The 12,781-nt window shown below is 43.0% G+C and overlaps 1 protein-coding gene across 2 annotated transcripts in view; it reads right to left on the reverse strand.

The window, feature by feature from the left end:
- col5a1 (procollagen, type V, alpha 1) overlaps positions 1-12,781 on the reverse strand; it is a 60,463-nt gene that overhangs the window by 16,387 nt on the left and 31,295 nt on the right. For both annotated transcript variants that reach the window (XM_068334455.1, XM_068334454.1), the window contains exons 10-32: positions 11,739-11,780; positions 11,111-11,173; positions 10,938-11,012; positions 9,262-9,354; positions 9,041-9,097; positions 8,898-8,951; positions 8,763-8,816; positions 8,616-8,669; positions 8,451-8,504; positions 8,306-8,359; positions 7,894-7,938; positions 7,313-7,366; positions 6,748-6,792; positions 6,085-6,138; positions 5,954-5,998; positions 5,104-5,157; positions 4,099-4,143; positions 3,895-3,948; positions 3,579-3,623; positions 3,211-3,264; positions 1,741-1,848; positions 1,046-1,099; positions 634-687 (exon numbers count right to left, since the gene is read on the reverse strand). In XM_068334455.1, the coding sequence (XP_068190556.1) occupies positions 634-687; positions 1,046-1,099; positions 1,741-1,848; positions 3,211-3,264; positions 3,579-3,623; positions 3,895-3,948; positions 4,099-4,143; positions 5,104-5,157; positions 5,954-5,998; positions 6,085-6,138; positions 6,748-6,792; positions 7,313-7,366; positions 7,894-7,938; positions 8,306-8,359; positions 8,451-8,504; positions 8,616-8,669; positions 8,763-8,816; positions 8,898-8,951; positions 9,041-9,097; positions 9,262-9,354; positions 10,938-11,012; positions 11,111-11,173; positions 11,739-11,780 (1,311 nt within the window). The remainder of the gene's footprint in view (positions 1-633; positions 688-1,045; positions 1,100-1,740; positions 1,849-3,210; positions 3,265-3,578; positions 3,624-3,894; positions 3,949-4,098; positions 4,144-5,103; positions 5,158-5,953; positions 5,999-6,084; positions 6,139-6,747; positions 6,793-7,312; positions 7,367-7,893; positions 7,939-8,305; positions 8,360-8,450; positions 8,505-8,615; positions 8,670-8,762; positions 8,817-8,897; positions 8,952-9,040; positions 9,098-9,261; positions 9,355-10,937; positions 11,013-11,110; positions 11,174-11,738; positions 11,781-12,781) is intronic.

Here is a 12,781-nt window from a genome sequence, read left to right on the forward strand (position 1 = left end):
TTAATTTGGGATCACTGGCTTCAAAAGTAACGTCAACACCCATCATCACTTACAGCGGATTCATTAGCACCTTGGAAAGAGACATTTTAATCAACAATAACACACAATTTAGGGCTTTCAAGGCAATATTCGATAACAGTGGCTGCGTATCACTTAAATGAGAAAAACAGCTTTGTGTTTGTTGAAGCTTTTAAATTTCAAATAAGTGCTGCGGAACTACGTTAATGGTGCCTACGTCTCTTTCCGTGTGGGAGCTCACTCTCATAAACTTCACAAATGTTTTTTGAAGATAAAAAGCTTTGTGCATCTTCCTCTACTTGCGGTGAAAAACCATTACTCTTACAGGCAACTTAATGGCCCATCGCTTAAACAACAAGAAAATGAAACATTGCTCAAGAGCCGCAAATTGATAAACAATGTTTTTTGGTGGTCTGAAATGAGCTGTGTAAGTGATAATGAGGAAGTGATTGCCTTGGTAAAAAAATATTTATTTTATAACCAGGCAGCAACTTCCTGTCGTTTGATGCATCTGCAGGATGCAAGCCAGGACAGGAGCACATCTGGAATGTATCGTCGGCATTGATCAAACCATTGTAGGAATGATAGGGGAAAAAAAACAACTGCACCACGTACCCGAGTTCCTTTCTCTCCGTTGGCACCTGGAAAACCTTGGAAACCTTGAGATCCCTGTGTGAGAAAGGCAGCAGTTATTGATTAGAGAGACAAAACTTTAACATTGTTGATTCCTGAGGGTATTAACTGCAACAGGAGATTAAAGTGCACCATGAATTTACAAAAAAAAAAAAAAAAAGTGCTTTAAATCCCCGGCTGTCTTTGATCGGGGGAGCTTCAAGCATGTCCGGTTGTCAAAATGAGGATTTGGCTACAAGATGAGCCAAAAAAAAAAAAAAAAAAAGGAGTTCAGCAAATCAATGCATTCTTTCTATTCCAGATACATGCAGATGCACAGATTGTGAATTTTTATCAACAGGCTTCTAACGGACAACAATCAAAAAACATCTGTTGATTACATGCGATTGATTACCTTTGGTCCTTGTCTTCCTGGGTATCCTGGCAATCCAGGGACTCCAAGTTTACCCTGTAAATGAGGGAAACCAAATAGTTTAAGATTCACTTTGAAACAATTTAGTTCTGTACACGCATTAAGTTAAAAGTATGGTTAAAATTCCAAAAAAGGCACTTTTCGAGGAGGGTATAAGGCAGATGAACATGTGCACGTTGTTTACTGTGAAATCTGATGAAAGTTTTCCCTCCAGTCCAGATTGTGGATGAGATTTTTTTTTTCAAGCCCAGTCTGTTGCTGAAAGACTATAAAGAGGCTGCAGCCTGCGTAAAAGGCCATTAAAAGTTATTTTTGTGTGTGCAACAGAAATGGCAGCATACCCTTAGCCCATTGTCAGAAAACAGATTATACAGCGATCAGTTCAACAATGAAGAACATTAACAGCTCAGTCCATTTTGTGCTGCCAGCTGCTTCATGAACAGCAGCACAATTTAAAAAAGAAAAAAAAAAGACCACCGCTCAGAGGAGACGATTGGGGAAAAAAATAATTTCCTTGTTAAGTCCTGCCGATCTACCGTCCTAAATCAAACATGATTGATGATTAAAAGGAGTGATGGGTTTTCATTCGGTTGCATCAGTTCTTGTGAAGCTCAGGCTGACGCTGTGGTAAGAGCAGGAAATTGGGTTGTCAAAGCCAAAGGTTAGAAGGATCTTACCTTCTCACCGCTGGGGCCGAGTGGACCAGAATCTCCTGGGAGTCCTGAGCGACCCTTTGGTCCCTCTGGACCATCCTCTCCTCGGGGTCCGGATGACCCGAGCTCACCCTAGAAGGCACAGGGGAAAATGCATAAGTATAAAATCTTGTGTGTTCACTTTCTGTATTTTTTCAGTAAAACCACAATTTAGAAATAGATTTAATCCCTGCATATTTTATCTTTATGTCTAGTTATGACTTTTCTTCTTTGCTGCCTTTTATCAGTGCATTGTTACCATTTTGGACACATTACTGCCACCTAGCGTCAGTAATCTAAACTGCAACTGCAAATTTTGAGCGTAAACATTAATATTATACCGACATCACTTATAGATACTGGAGACACGAGAAAATCATCAATCCTTTATGTAAAATGCATTCGTAAACATTTTTATTTAATGCCATAAAAGCATTTTCCTTCAGAGGAGAACAGGCTCACACACTTCAGGTCACACGCTGTGATTGTAAAGTCGCTTCAAGAATGGAGTGAAGCTACTTTCCCACATGGTTAGAATCTATTATTCCTTCTCTCTGTACTTGCGATAGATTTCTAGCGGGACGTGAGCTAAATGACACGAGTACAAACTCGTTCTGACAACCAGTCGCTGCAGCAGAGATCCGGTGGTGTGTGAAAGATATCCAGTTAAAGACTCGTGTGATTAGCGAGCGCGCTCTCACCCACACCCTAGTGCACGTAAATCTCCGTCACGCAAACTATATTTGACTCGTACTTGCAAGTTCATCAAAGAGATACACACACACACACATAGGCATGCTAAAAAAAGGAGTCATTTAGATTCTGGCCCATGTGTGTCTCCTCCATAGCCGAGTGCCTCCTCAAATCCTTGCTTTCATCTGGATCTGCTGTATCTCCAGAGGAAAACCGGCTGGAGCCCCGACTCTCTCTCTCTCTCGAGCTTGATGGGGTTTAAAGTGCCATTGATTTCCCCTTCCTTTCTGTACTCGGCTAGAGCGGTAAGGGACCGGGGATTTTGATGTTTGAAGTCGGGGCTAGGGCGAAGAATGTTTTCTCACTGTTTTACCGCTATTTGACTTCATAAGTCCCTAACGTGGTTTGGAGAAAGACGCTGTTCCTGCATACACCTGTAAAATGGAATAAATTGACTAAAAAAACCCCAAAGGAATGGGACCTGCTCACACGCCAGTACACTAACATTTGGCCTGTCGGAGCCATGCCTTGTGTTTGCTCATTTCCCACAATTCCTCAGTAGTCACTGAAGTTTAGGCCACCACAGGCTAACGTGTCACAGTAGTTGGCATTTTAATTTAGTAAGGATAAAGGTCACCCTCAAAACTATTGCCAAAACAGGACGGGAAAACATTTCTGAGCGCAGATGTTTCAGGTTTTCGGATCAGTTTAATTCATTTGATGGATGTTCCCGGACCCGAGATGCGATTAACACAAACTCACCCTGTCGCCTTTGATGCCCATGTCCCCCTTGAAGCCAGGGAAGCCGTCTTCTCCCTGGCAAGAAGCAGAGGAAAGGACGCACAGAATGGGAGAATGAGTAGCTCGATACAGATGTTCATGCCCTATCCTGTTGCTATAGAAACCCTTAATAATCTTTCTTTTTTCTTTCTTTTTTTTTTGTCTGCATTTGCAAAATTCATATCGGTTTTACAGGATTTCACAGAGATCCTTATCATTAGCAGGAAACATCTCAAGCAAGGCCACTTGCGTCATTGTCAAAAAAAAAGAAAGATCTTCAGTGTAATTCAGGCTACGATTTCTCAGAAGCTTTAAGTCCCTCTCTGATCCGACGGTCTGCGCTCTCCCACCTTTTCACCCTTGTTCCCTTTGAGACCACGAACACCATCTGCTCCCTGTAAGCCAGGAAAAGACAGGCGTTAGATGCCGAGTCAGAGAAACCATCACCATTGCTTTATATTTAGAAAAGTAATCATGGAAGCATTTTTGTCTTCTTTCAGATTTTAAGGCTGGAAAAATCTTGGAAAATAGTTGTTTTAACTATTTTAAAATGTTTTAAATTAAAGGCTTTTCAATAATGGCTAACTATTAGCCCATAAAACGTCTAAATGGTGCGGTACCATTAGCATCATGAATTCACCTCTCCCCAGTTTGTAATCATCTCACCTTCACACCCCGAGGCCCAGGATAACCGATGGGCCCTTGAGGGCCGGCAGGGCCCTGAATGGAAAGAAGCACACAATCAACTACAAAACTCTTGACATGGGTTCAAGCAAATATGTCTGAACTGAGAGAAAGAAAAAGTATAGAAAAACATCTTTAAAAGAAAACAATGAAATATCCAAAAGGGAGCCGTGAATCCAAACTGACCATGTGACCTTTCTCTCCATGAGGCCCCTCCTTTCCAGGGTGACCCTGTGAATTATTAAGAAAAACGTTATTGCATCTCATTTCAGGATAATTACCACCATAAATACCACAAAACCCCACGCTAACGGAGGGATTAAGTTATAAAACTATGGGAGGACGTATCAAACCGGAAAATTGGAATAAGAGCCTTTAGAGTTCAATCTCATTTGGGATTAATAACCTTAATGCACAGTATTACCGCAGAGCTATTACTGTGTTCTAAGAGCTATAGGAGCTCATAATTCATGGCAGGCATAGTATACAGACATGTATATATACACACAATGCAGAAGGCACGAAAACACACATCTAACGTTGACATCCGGTAAAAAGAATTAAAGATATTGGAAGGAAATTGATTTCCATCTCAAGAGACAATGGAGTTCTGCAAAGCTTCTAACAGTCTTTTAGCCAGGAGAGAGAGAGGATGGAGATGGAAATAGAAAAGGACGAGAGGGTGGGGGAGAGGTATTGACATGAAAGGAGGAGTAAATGAAGGAGAATGAAGGACCGAGGGACTCAAGGGAAACCGTACAGTGATTTCTTTCTTTTACCTTCGACCGTTTCCCTCATTCTTAGCAGCATTTCTCTTTTTCTTCCGCTGTTGTCATTCATATTTCACAGGTTTTTTTGGGGGGTTTTTTTTAGGTGCCACCTGGTGCCTTCGAAGGACACATCTGCCATCAGGTGTCTTCAGTGCAGATGATGGGAATGTGTTGCTTGCGTGTGTCGGTTTGTGTGTGCTGTTTCGCCGTTACACACACGTGCCGCATCACGTGCACACGTTTAAGCCAAATAATTTATGGCAACTAAGAGGTGCTTTTAAGCACTTTGGGAAGTGTTGACTTCATCTTTATGCCAGTTTTTAAATGCAAAATTTATTTAAAAAGCTGAATTAAAGCAGAGACAGATCGGGGGATGGTTTGACTTGGAAGCATTAACTGGATGTGTGGAGCACAGACTCACAGGAGGACCGTCAGCTCCTGGCATTCCTGGCAAGCCTGGTTTTCCATTAGGACCCTAAAGACAAATACATTGTTAGCAGAGCAAAAAGCTAGCGGCTCAGTGCACCTTTGCAGTGAACTAATGTGCTAATGTGCTTGCAATAACAATATTATCAAGATAATATGTTCAAAATTTCAGTGGGGTCAAGAATTCCAGCACTTGCTAATCAGCAATAAATTCAGATTGATTGAAACCTTCGCAAATATCTCAGTTTGGATTGAAAATAAAAATTTTGAGATGTTGTTGGCCCCAAATAAAAATGTCAAGGAATCAAGGAAGTTGGATTAGCGAGAGAACATAGTTAATGGTCCATCCAATCGATCTAGTGATGCATTCAGGATGATCCAGTACATCCAGTACATTTTTATGATGAATGAAAAATTCGAGCTCTGGATTATTTCTTCAAAATCGACATTTTCGAATAAGTCAATTTGTTTTTATATTCCATTTTCCTTTGGTTCAGTAGGCTGCAATATTAAATTCATCATCATGAGAAATGTAACACCTACATTATTCATTCTTTAATTCCAACTGTTCAATAATAAAACCAATCCGGACGTTGGCAGATGTGATCTAGCTGGAATTGGATTAAAAAGTATTCAGAATGGAACAAAAATTTAAATCACATTCTATCTGTAATGTCTGCTCGCCTCTGTGTGGTCCTGTGTCGGGGATGTGGATACTGTTTGCATAAAAGTGAGATAAGCAACTTGTATTTTAGCTCATGCAAATACATGAGAGAAGCACTTTTTTTCCCTTATGAAAAGTCATAATTCATGATCTGTCGTTGTGCGATGGCGCCACGTCGTACCTTCTCTCCTGGGGGTCCGATGGCTCCCTGGGGTCCTGGGAGACCCTGTGGAGGGAATACAAAATGCTCAGAACATTTAGTTTGACGGAAGATGAAACACGTGTGATTTCAGACTCGGTTTCTGCGCTGACCTGGGTGCCTGGGTTGCCCTGCTGTCCTGGAGGTCCTGGCTCGCCTTGAGGTCCCTGGAACAAAACAAAAAAAAAGACACAAATCTCATCAATCTCAGTGCAATTTGTTGCTGCATGTGGTTCAATTATTAAAGTTGCTCTAGAAAGAAGTAATTGCAAAGATGACAAAGAAAGAGGAATAACCCACAGCGAACAATTTTTGACATCTAATTTCCCAACGAAGAAAATTCCTGAACCACAAACACGCAAAAAAAAACTTCTTTCTCAGAGAAGCAGCAATCAATTATGCTCCCCTGGTCCAGGGTTGTAGGAAATCTGTTGATTTTCCATCACAACCTGGTTGGAAAATTTCCCAACAGAGCAGACCAGATGCTCCAGCTAGATATCCTTTAATTATAGCCAGGCACTGGGAGAAATTGACCTGGATGGAAACAAATGAACATTTCTTTTTCTTCATTACCTCCTAAATATCCTCCGACTGTACCGGTGTGTGTGAGAGCATAACAGAACGAGGAGGAGGAAGCGGAGGAGGAGGAGGAAGAGAAGGCACATCGATTTTAAGACAGCATAAAGAACATATGTTGATTTTTTTGTTACTTTATCTGAAGTGCAGAACATTTGATCAAGAATTGCAGCGATTTAATGAATTCAAGCTTCACTCACGATGTTTCCTTTGGGTCCAGATGGTCCGTCCATGCCGGTAACGCCCTACAGCGCATGAAATAAACACAACATAGGTGAGGACAGGTGAGCAAATCTGTGCCACACAGAAAAAAAAAAACTAGTTGATGTGAAACTTCATCTGTTAAATTTTTACTCTTGGCTGATGTTTGTAATCCACACTTTGTTTTTTGCGGTTGCAACGTTATGAATTTGAGTTTGTGCTTTATTGCATTTCAGATCTCTACATCCTGCAGTGAGTGATATCAGCTGTAGCGCTCACCTTCTGTTACATTAAAATCAGCTGAAACAATTCCAGGATTAAGTTTAAGCCTCGTTGTTCTCTCGACATTTATCTGAAACGCTGAAGTTACGCTCCATAACGTTTGCAACCCATCATGTTCGCCGCCTGAAATATATTGTTTTGTGTTTCCCTGCGGGTGTTGTTTGCAGTGTCGCCAATGAAACGGCAAAATATGGATTCTGCTCACTAAACAGTAAATCTATTGTAACAGCATATATGGAATAGAAAAGGTGAAGGTGTCAAGGGGGTGGGCGAGGGGCTCACAGGAGGTCCAGAAGGTCCCTGAGGTCCTTTTGGTCCCAGCAAACCACGGGGCCCCTAGGAAACAAGAAGAGAAATTACATCACATCGCATCTGAGGAAGGGGTAATGAATTATTAATGACGTCATATTGAAAATTAGACGTCATTGTGTGTGTGTGTGTTCTCCTGAGACGTCTGTCGCACAGCGCTGTGAAGGCCTGAGGTTTTAGCAGCCTGAAACCAAAGCAGCACACCCTAGTGGACAACATGACTCATTGCAGGAGATATAAATGGAACTCCTCCATCTCTCTGCCCCCCCCCCCTCATCAGAAATAGCCCACTTTAGGGAGTAGAAGGCTATTATAAGAAGCCCAACATGAGCTGCCTGCGTGTCTTTCCTTCAAAGATGCTCTTGCACAAGTGAAGCAAAAGCAAACGTCTGATCTTTGTGTACTTTCCCCGACTGCATAATGAAACTTTCTATTTGCATAAGGTGATACATGATGTCATCAGCCCACACGACTGTCTGCTAACACTACGACATGGAGAGTCCTATAATGTGTCGGCGCGCGACTAAATGGCGGTACAGGCGATTTTTACTCACGGGTTCACCGGGAAGTCCCCTGGGTCCGATCTCTCCATCGTCTCCCTGAAGGAGAGACAGAAGGGGTAAGGATGGGAAATCGACTACGAATGATAATGGAGGCAAAAGCGAGGATGCAGAGGTAATGGGATGGCACAAAGAAAGAGGGGATCAGGTTGCATCAGCTGGAGGTAAAGTGGGAATGGTTTATGGAGATTGGAAGCAGATAAAGACACGCAGAAGCCAGAAAATACCAGTGGAGAGAGGAAATTTGGGTCCTACGAGTGAGAATTTCAGCAAAGTCAGCAAAGTCTTTCTATTGCAAAACAATTACAATTAGAGGGATGAAATGCAGGCCTTCTTTATATGAGGTCTGCTTGGCTCAGATGACAAAAAGAAATTGCAGAGGAAAGTCATGCTATTTCTGTTTTACCCTCTCTCCATCCTCTCCGGTATTGCCAGGAGGTCCGGTGGGGCCCGCTTCACCCTGTGTGAAAACAAAAATTTCGATTTAATGCCGGCACATGTACGCAATTGTGTATTTTTCACGGCGTGGCGGGGAAAAAAAACCAACTCACTCTGTGTCCTTTTTCGCCAGGAAGTCCAGCAAGACCATCGAACCCTCGGTCTCCCTGAGAAAAAAGAAAGATGCACATCCTTTTGTCCGAGCTTCAAGAACACTTCTAAACCGGGATTATGAAATATGGTGCAACAAAGGATGTCAAGACTGGCAGGGAAAGTACCTTGGGTCCAGGCTGTCCTGGCATACCCCGAGCACCATCGGATCCAGGACGACCCTGTGAACACAACACCAACATAAAGACAACGCAAAGAGCAGAACACGTCTGGGTTTCCACTCAATGATATGTCGGAAGCTTAGCTTTTCTTACCCTTCTACCGGGCTTTCCAGTGGGTCCTGGTGATCCCAAAGGACCACGTGGTCCCTATAAAAAAAATGAACAAAAAAATTTCAAAGAAGTTACTTAGAATGGCTTTGAAAATAAAAATAGATTTACTCCTCATACCTGAGGACCGGCATCTCCAGACTCTCCCTTCAGACCAGATACACCAGGAGGACCCTGGGAACAAAGAGGAACTTCACTGATCATGTTTTCTTCCAATTAACTTCCATAGCTTTCCGAGTCCGGGTAGGGTGTTGCATACGTACCAGAGGGCCGGATCGGCCAGTCAAACCCATCGGACCAGTCGGGCCTCGCATCGCGAGCTGCATGAAAAAAGAAAACATGCAAAATGATAAGAAATCAACTTAAAAAGGCAGATTAATTCAACATTTATCTGATGGATATTAAACATAAAATGGATTGAAATGTAAAAAAAAGTTTTACAGTTAATTAAAAGAACACGATGCGTTGGCGTGTCAGCGCTTACCCTGGCCTGCTGCATGATGGCTTGCATCTGGGCCTCTTGTGCTGATACAGCCGGTCCCTTCTGTCCAGAATCGCCTCCAGCACTCATTCTGAACTATGGAGGGAGTCAAAGGTCAAAGGTGAACCCCGCAGTAGGACCAACACAATTGGAAAACTAATTTCTGAGGAAAATGCGGATAAAAATCGGCATTTTTACTTTTGATTCTGAAATTAATTCTTAATATTATTTCTCAAATAAAGTTTCCTCATACTGAGACCTGAACTACAGTCAGCACCAGCCTCTAGCGTCCAATTCAGCTCCACCAAAACCCGCCTCTGTTGGGCGTGAGTTCCAAATACTACTGCCATCTGGTGGCGGTAAGTCTGCACTGCACCATTTTGAACGCGGGCTCGTTGTGCAACACAGGTTTGTTTGAACCAGGCATCCTGGGGTGGGGCTACCCAGAGCCGTTTCCAGGGCGGTCGTTGGTTTACAGATGCAACGCTACAGTGAAATGCCGATTTCATCATCACATTAAGATCTCCGCCAAGGGGCAAAACACAAACAGCTGATTCTGAACGGCGAGGCAGTGTCAGATCCATTTTATCCCTTGCACAATCATTTGCAGCCTTTGTGCAAATACCTCCATTTCTTCTGACTCGGTTTGTGCAGAGATTCGTTTAAGATCGCCCTTTCCCTTCGCTATCTCCGGCACAGTCAAATACACGCAGTCTCCGTTCACCAGCCTGCCGGCCCACAAGCCATTGGGTCTGTCTTTGATTCTTCCTTTACTGACATTCCTCTGTATCATCAAGCCTTGAACAAAATGTTCTGCCACATTAAATCGTCAAGTAAAGAGGCCCAGAGAAAAAGAAAAACTTTAGGAATGATGGGAACCACTTTGGGAGTTTCATTTTTTTTAAAGACTGTCAAATAGAAACATGCATCGCCGCAGGACGGATGATGAAATTCGCCTTTGTGTTTACATCACGATTTCAACGGTGAACCAAAGGGAGCTTAAACAACATTGTGTGTTTCTCATTAGGTCTGGAGCTGGTGGATCGTGTTTCAAATCGTGCTTTCTTCCAGCGGATACACCAGAAGGACATGAGTTCCTGTCCAGACGGAGTTTTGCCACGTGGCTCGAACCAGACTGCTCCGAGAAGCCCTCAAAACCACAGATTCACATCTGCACGGCTAATCAGATCCAAAAGCAGCAGTGTCAGTTTCATTTTCCGAGAACAAAGGCAAGAAAGCGAAAAAAACATTTTTTCAAAAAATTTCTTAAAAAGCTAAATGCCATAGAGAGGTTGTTAGCATGGCTGCGTGTCTGCTTGGCTTTCTTGACTTCTTAGCCCAAAGAAATTACAAGTATTGGGGGGACAAAGTTCTATAATATAATTTAATGAAAATTCTGAGGGGCACTGGGCTAGCTGGCTAACATACACACCACAAGGGGTTGCTAAAACACAGATTTACATGACAAACTATTTGTAAGGCCATTAGAAAAGACTTCAAGGACTCAAGGAAAGCCCCTCCATTCTGCCGAGCGTAAACCAAATGTCAGAGTTATTGATGGCACAGATAGTTAAATCCTACTTGTGTTTTATCAAGACTAAACCTTTAAGTAGGGTAAACATTCAAACGGGCAGCTGCTTCTACTTTACCATTTTAACCCTTTGGTGCGATGTACTTACAGGCAGCATCAGGACGGTTCCAGCGGGTCCCGGCAGACCATCAGCACCAGGAAGACCAGGACGACCTGGAAGACCCTTGGGATGGAAATGACACAACAATATGAGAACATGCTAAAAACAGCTTCTTGTCACTTTTTAGCTCTGGAAGTGAGGTAGGATAAATTCCCACTCACCCTCTCTCCATTATCTCCAGGGCTGCCTGGTGGGCCACTAGAACCTGGTGGTCCTGGAAGACCCTATTTCAAGCAGAGGCTTTGGTTTTACACAAATCATAAATGCATTATGCAAAAAACAACGAGACAGTCCTATAAGCTCCACTACAGTTTTCTCTTGCAAAGTGGTCACACATGGTAGAAAGGAATGCATGAGGCGATACGGGACAGCTTGCAGAGCTGTAAATCCTTTTTTTGAGGCGCTCTTTATTTGTCTGCAGCTCAACGCTCGGATGGCTGATCTATGCGGGACTCCATCTGCAGGGTTTCAAGAGTAACTGTGGCTGAAAAAAATCTGCCAAGATTTATAATTTAGTCGTCCAACATCTGGGCAAGTCCATATTCTTCACGGGGGCCTACGCCACTGCCTTTATATTACAAATGAGGCAGCCAGAAAATATCTGCAGCGAAGCTCTGAATGTGCTTTTTTTTTTTTTTTTTTTTTTAAACGGATGAGAAGAAACGGCTTCGGAGGAGGCTAAACAGAACAATTCCTGTGATCAAGGGCGACAGAAGAGAAGAGAGGACAAACACTAACAAGCTAAGACGTTAATAGGGAGCGTCTTCAGAGCGGTAGAGAATGACTTACCGTCGGCCCTTCAGGCCCAGGCGGACCCTCCACCAACATTCCCTGAAACACACAAGCACAGAAATAATCAGATGCGAGCTCGTCTATCTCACAGCCTCATTCTTAAGTGACCCATGTTTTCATAAATGACCCGCCGCTACGTTTGAAAGGAAAAAATTTGAAATATACAGTAGTTAAAAGTCAAGTATCATCAGCATAAAATGCATTTCTAGTGATACTTACTTTTCTGCTACTACAAACTTGGACAAAGGTAAAAATATCCCTACTTTAAACAATAACAGTAAAATAAACCTCTGATTTAGTGGATGAAATATTTACGGCAACCGTGTTGTAATAAAAATTAAACGCACCTTTGCGCTTTTGCTCAGAAAACCTCCCCAGATATTCACAACATTCCTGATGAACGATGTTGTTTTGTTCTTACCAAGCAGATTCGGGGTTTATAAATCATTTAAATTAGTTTATCGTGGGAGTTTAGCGAAAGACAGATCGTATTTGACCCTGAGAGCAAAGGGGAGGACGCGGAACATTAAGACGACACGCAAGGGTTAAGCGCACATGCCTACATGTCCCGACACACCTGCCCGTCGACCTTCCAGCTCAAAGCTTGTGCCAAATTAATGTGCATTCCTGCCTGTCACTCCAGTCAGGCTCACAATTAATCCATGGAGAACGCCCTGAGGTGGACTTCAACTCGGAGAAGCTGCAGGGAACGTTTTTTTTATCAAAATGAAAGCCCTTGAAAGCATCTCTGAACATGCGTGAGTGAACGCATCCCGAAATAAAGCGACGCCATCGAGACTTATCCATTTTTTTTAACAGTTTTGCTTTCGACTTCCTGTTTAGTATTTGGGAACAAACCTTCACAGAACCCCCTGTCCCCCCCCCTTGCCCCCATCAACCCCTGACCATCCCGTTCCCATGGAGCGTTTTAACCATCGGGTAACGGCGAGTAATTTACGAGGCTCTGCAGGACGAGCTGGCGGTCCCCCTGCAGCATGAGTGACGGAAAAGGGGTTCAGCTTTGTGCTCGAAAGCCGTGA

This window comes from Antennarius striatus, chromosome 15 (genome assembly GCF_040054535.1).
Source record: "Antennarius striatus isolate MH-2024 chromosome 15, ASM4005453v1, whole genome shotgun sequence".
Lineage (NCBI taxonomy): Eukaryota > Metazoa > Chordata > Actinopteri > Lophiiformes > Antennariidae > Antennarius > Antennarius striatus.